A 5,852-nucleotide genomic window follows, 5' to 3' on the forward strand; every position below is an offset into this window, starting at 1 on the left:
TATATGTATAGTGACTTCATATTTTTATTTATATGTTGTATATATATATATATATATATATATACACTCACTCACTCACTCAAACACGGACACCCACACACAAATATATATTTATATGTATATATCTATTTATATGTATATATCTATTTATATGTATATCTATTTATATGTATAAAAAATGTTACAGATTTATTTATATATGTATATAAATATATGTATATATGTGTGTATATATATGTATATATATATATACATGTACATATACATTCATACATATATTTAAATATATACGGACATCATATATATATATATAGAAATATATAAATGTATATACATATTTTTCTATCTATACACACACATACACTCACGCATATATATATATATAGTGTGTGTTTGTGTATGTATGTATATATGTATGTATGTATATATATATATATTAATATACAAATATGTATGTACGTATTATATATATATCTATTATATATATGTATATATATTTTTTATCTATATAAATATAAATACAACATATATATATTTATATATATATATATGTATACGTGGAGAGTGAGAGAGAGTATGTGTATATTTCATTTTGATCTAAATAATGAGAAATATTTGTGTATATATAATCACTGTGAGACATGACTTATATTTGTTTCCGACAGAGATGTTGAGAGATAACAACACACAGGCACATATACATATGTCTGTATCTGGCTTCGGAGAGTTGTGTATATGCGGGTTTTACCTAGATGGAAGGTTACAACATACATATTGTTTCAGTTAAACTCTAAAAGCCAGCGAATTCCTCCATCTTGCCTTAGCCTGTATGTGCTTGCCTGTCGTCAGCCCTCTCTTGATGACTTATTTTGTACTATTCTTCGGCTATCCAGACCTTTGCTACATCCCCGGCGCGAAGAAAAGAAGTTGACGAAACCGCTAATGGTTTGGGAAAATCTGGTCACCTTGGGGCAGAGGGCGATTCGAAGGATCAGAACAACAAGGAACAATTAGAAGACAGCAGGACTGGAAGCTCGGAAGCGACCAAGAGAGATAGCCAATCAAGCGCTTCTCAGCCTTTAGTACATGAGCTAGCCACTACTAATGATGTGGGCATGGGCGATAAAGCAAAGAACAACACACAGTCCTTGGCTGTCCAACCTCCCAGGCAGCCTGCTGGCAGCACCGACACTCAACGGCACAGCATTGCTCGGACTTCTACCGCGGGCACCACAAAGGCCGATGCACCCGCAGCAACTGCAGCTATGCAGCTCATTGCATCACACACGGACGAGACACTGGAGCGGGACTTCAAGAACCCGCGGGAGATGTCAGTGGTACAGCAGGCTACGAATGCGCAGTTGTCAAGGAAATCAAGCCTCCGCCCTGAGATCCAGCTACAGCAGCAGTTGAATCTACAGCGCCAATACGGTGACCGGAACGACGGGTTCAGCCCGAGGTTGAAAGAGGCGAGAAAGCAGAACCAGCTCCTACCACAGGAGCCGAAGCAAACTAATACACGATCCATATCGAGGTACACACCCCGTATAGGGATCACCAAGTCGTTCAACCAGTCGCCCAAGAATGACAGCCGAGAGCGCGAGGGAGACATTGAGGGCTACAAACGCCTGTACACCAATAACAACAACAAGAGAGCCCTTTCGCCATACAAACGTGCCAGCGCGCCTCCGAGCCGCACCGCCAGCCGCCAGCAGGTATGGGATAGCAGCAACAAGGACAGCGGGCTTTCGTTCGTGGAAGAAGCACGAGCTCTACGCCCAGCCTCGGTTCAGGGAAACACGCGCGAGTCTATGGATTCACACACACGTTGGGGCTTCGATACACGCACACGCGCTACGGAGCGGTACAAGTCGGCGATAAATCTGTCGTCGCACAGAGACGGGAACAAACTGGTGGAGCGGACAGCATCGTCTTCCGCGCTGGAGAAGTCTACGTATGGCAAGAGCGCACCCGCCCCACGAGATGAGTACGATTGGGAACATGCTCGCGAGTCGCGCGAGGATATGCTGGACAGCAACACACGTGACGGTGCAGGGTATGGGGGATATCGTGGAGATGGTACTGACAGGGATTATGGGGAGCGCCCGGGAGCGTTCTCGCCCAGTCTCGGCCCAGCTGAGCAGGCGCTGGCACTCAACGAGCAAGTGCGCCTGCAGCCTTACGCGCACCCTCAGGCACATACACAGGCATCCGGCGCATCGCGGGTGGAGCGCGGAGGGTCTCGGAAGGGGATGCGCAGAACACCGTCAATGGCTTACATGCGCTCGAGATCGGTGGAAAACACGTCCATGCCCGTAGCGAACCACTTCAGCCGTAACAGTGCGGCTAACATACAATTAGTCGGGACTAACGAGCCCAAACTCTACAGCCGGGCTACTGAGAGGACTGTCGGCGGGGAGGCGGTTGCGTGGTCTCACCCGAACCACTCGGAGCGCAGCCAGAGCCGAGCTGAGAGTGCTGGACAGTCTCGTACCGAGGTTTCGGTTGACGATCCCAAGGCGTCACACGCACTGCTGCCGGGGGGAAGGAACACGCCCGCACATCCGCACTCACCCCCACCGCAGGAGAAATCCAGTGGGAAGACCAAGGGCACTGCGAACGGCAGGCAGCAGCAGGCGACTCGCTTCGCCGAGGGCGGCCGCACTGAACCGGGCCAGGGTCCGCGCGTACCTGCCAGTAGACTTCCCGCGAGGGAGAGCATGTCGTCGTTGAGCAGCCGGGACGTGGTCTATATGCATCCGCAGGAGCCAGTCTACCCCCCATTTGCGCGCAGCGGGTTTGGCGCACCGTTTCAGCGCCGCGGACACTCAGAAGCGACGCTGCGCAGCGAGCCGTATCCGATGTATCACGATGCATACGATGTGTATGGTCGTCCCCTCAATCCTACCACAGAGCCCATGTACGCGTATCCGGCGGCTGCAGGCCACCTGAGTGCGGAAGATGAGTACCAACACGCGCAGGGGAGCATGCTTCCCCGCTCGAGACTACCGATACGCAGCGTCAGCCAGGGGACTATGTACCATGACAATAGCTACACTCAAGGACATCCAGCCACGTTTGCTCGCAACGTGCGTGAGGTGCGTGGAGAGTATCATGACTTTGAGCGGGCACGTCCGCATTCGGTGCAAGAACAGCGCTTCCTGGTTCATCCTCAGCACACCCGCCCAGCCAGTGCAGCGGGTGTGTACGAACAACCCTACGCTCACAGCCAGGAGTTCCGTACTTCCGGAAGGGGTGTGTGGGGCGAGGAGGCCCTTGCGTTGACTGAAACACCGGCCGAGTACGAGGCTTTTGGTGACGAGCGCATGCGGGAGGGCCAGATGGTGGTGCATAGTGCCGATACACACGCACAGATGTACAACACACACGTGCATGGGAATGGAAAGGACGCTCGCATGCGCAAGGTTTCGGGTGGCCACTTGCCACCCGCTCGAGCCTTGGCGAAGAGTAAGAAATCCCGCCTCAACCTGCACGAACAGAGCCAGCTGCACGCACAGGAGATTGCCGGCAACACCAACACGGACGGCGAGGTGAACTCCGAGGGCGACGAGGACATGGACGGGATGGAGGTGGATCTGGACAACCCCATTCCCTACGCCTGCAAGTGGCCCGGGTGCACCATGCGCACCAATGACATGAACGAGATGCGCGCGCATGTGGCCTACCACTCGTCGGCACGCGGGGATGACGGGCGTATGTGTGAGACCTGCAAGAGCGAGACACTGGCCGCGGGCAAGCCGCTGAGCTCCATCAATGCGAACAACTGCAAGCACACCCGCAACCGCAGATATATGGGCCCCAAGCCGCATGCCTGCATGTGGCTGGGATGCGACAAGCGGTTCCTGACTAAGGGTGAGAGTGAGAGTCACATGCGCACGCACACTGGCGAAAAGCCCTTTAAGTGCGACTGGGACGGCTGCTCGAAGAGGTTCGCCCAGAAGGGGACGATGGAGCGTCACGTTCGCACGCACACTGGTGAAAAACCCTTCAGCTGTCCCTATGAAGGTTGTGACAAGACCTTTGCCCAGAAGGGCAATCTCGAGGTCCACAGTCGAACACATACTGGCGAAAGGCCTTATGAGTGCCAGTGGGGTGGGTGCGAGAAGCGGTTCTCGTACAAGTCTGCGCTGGACTTCCACATTCGCACGCACACGGGGTACAAGCCATACCAGTGCACGTGGGAGGGCTGTGGCCGCCGCTTCACCCAGCAAGGCAATGTGGACAGTCACATGCGCATCCACAGCGACAGCAGTGTCTTCACGTGCTCGGTCAAGGGCTGTGGTCTGCACTTTCAGAATGTGAGTGAGCGTGCGGCGCATGTGGACACGCACTTCGACAGTGAGGAGGCCGAGACGGCGCACGACGTCAACACCAACACCAACAAGGCTGCCTGAGCAACGCCAGGGTCTATGACCACTACTGAGGGTGCTCTCGGATCATGGGTTTATGGCTGATACAGAGTGCCATACGCAGTAACATCAAGGAGTAACATGACCGAAAGCTCCTCCAGCACTAGCGTGGCTGTGACCAGCAGTGAGCTGTATATGCGCACTTGCGTCCGGTTGGCACCTTGACCGGAGAACGAGGAAGGGAACAGGTCTGTTACGACTTCTAAAGAGAGGCAGAGGGCAAATCGGGAAATTCACCAGAAAGTCATTATGGAGACGTATACCAAGACTACGCGGAAATAAGTTCCGACTACGGGCTTTTGCTTCAATGGAATGGAGCCGAGTAGTAGTTTCGTGCAGGAATAATGCTCCCGTAGCGACGAGTATATCAATCATTAGTTATTATATTGTATATTCGAAAGTGCGTGTGTTAGAAAGGGACTCGCATGGGTAAGATTCGCCCCATCCTGAGATTGGAGGACAAGTATAGCTGGCCTGGACATAAGATCTCCACACACACCCCACACACGCACACAAGCAGAGAAAAAAAAGAAAAGAGAAAGAAAGAAAGGAACCAGAAGAAAGTGAATCAATAGTAAGCACCGGACAAGATTATACCGGTATGCAATGATGAATCATCAAAAATTAAAGTGTCTAAATGAAAGATAGCCGCGCGATTTTACTCAGATCAGTATCAATTGGATCGGAAACACTCGCAACGGTCAAGGAATAACTCGATCTAATGGGGAGTTGAGAAATTGTCTCGAGATTGATATATCTCACTGGAACTATTCAAACGTAGTCTCATGGTACAGAGGTCTAGAGTACTTGATTCGATTGAGATCACTTTTTCTCGCGGAAATGTCACACGCTCCCGTGGTGAACTTAATGAGACCCTCGCGAATTATTTGATACACACAAATTGAGATAGGCGCAACGAATTATTGAGTACACTCGTGCGTGTCCACGTGTGTAGAACTGAGCATGTATTAAATATGTTGGTTTGGTATGTACATTATACACCCGTGTAGGTCCGGGTATCAACCACATACACCATGTTTTACGTGTGATGATTCGTTTTCGTTGGTATTCTGGTGAGCACATGCATTAACCATGTACACATACTCCTTTTGCTCTATAGTGCGAGTATTCTTGATTTTAAAGAAGGCTTTATGTGGCCAGTACTACTCTTAATCTGCAGGAATTTTCATTCGTGTCCAATTAAATATGTTAAGGCATTTCATCAGCGTACACTCGTTTCAGATGGTACCTTGGAGTTAGACTCGTTAGAAGCGCAGTACTACTTGTATCGGAAGCTCTGATACTATAGAGATTACATGCCTTCAAAATGAATAGATTAGACGAAACCTGCATATCACATTGAAGAAAAGAAGAAGACACAGGCACATACTGTACGATGTGAATCGTCACAGTGGATATATA

General features: G+C 50.1%; 1 protein-coding gene across 1 annotated transcript; it reads left to right on the forward strand.

Annotated features, from left to right (window-relative positions):
* Window positions 1-892: 892 nt before the first annotated feature.
* Window positions 893-5,149, forward strand: SARC_05552 (hypothetical protein; the record flags this gene model as incomplete). Its single annotated transcript, XM_014300577.1, has 1 exon — window positions 893-5,149. A coding segment is annotated over one exon (3,523 nt), but the record flags the coding sequence as incomplete, so codon positions are not given.
* Between the last annotated feature and the right edge of the window lie 703 nt (window positions 5,150-5,852).

This window comes from Sphaeroforma arctica (assembly GCF_001186125.1).
Source record: "Sphaeroforma arctica JP610 unplaced genomic scaffold supercont1.358, whole genome shotgun sequence".
In the NCBI taxonomy this organism is placed as follows: Eukaryota; class Ichthyosporea; order Ichthyophonida; genus Sphaeroforma; species Sphaeroforma arctica.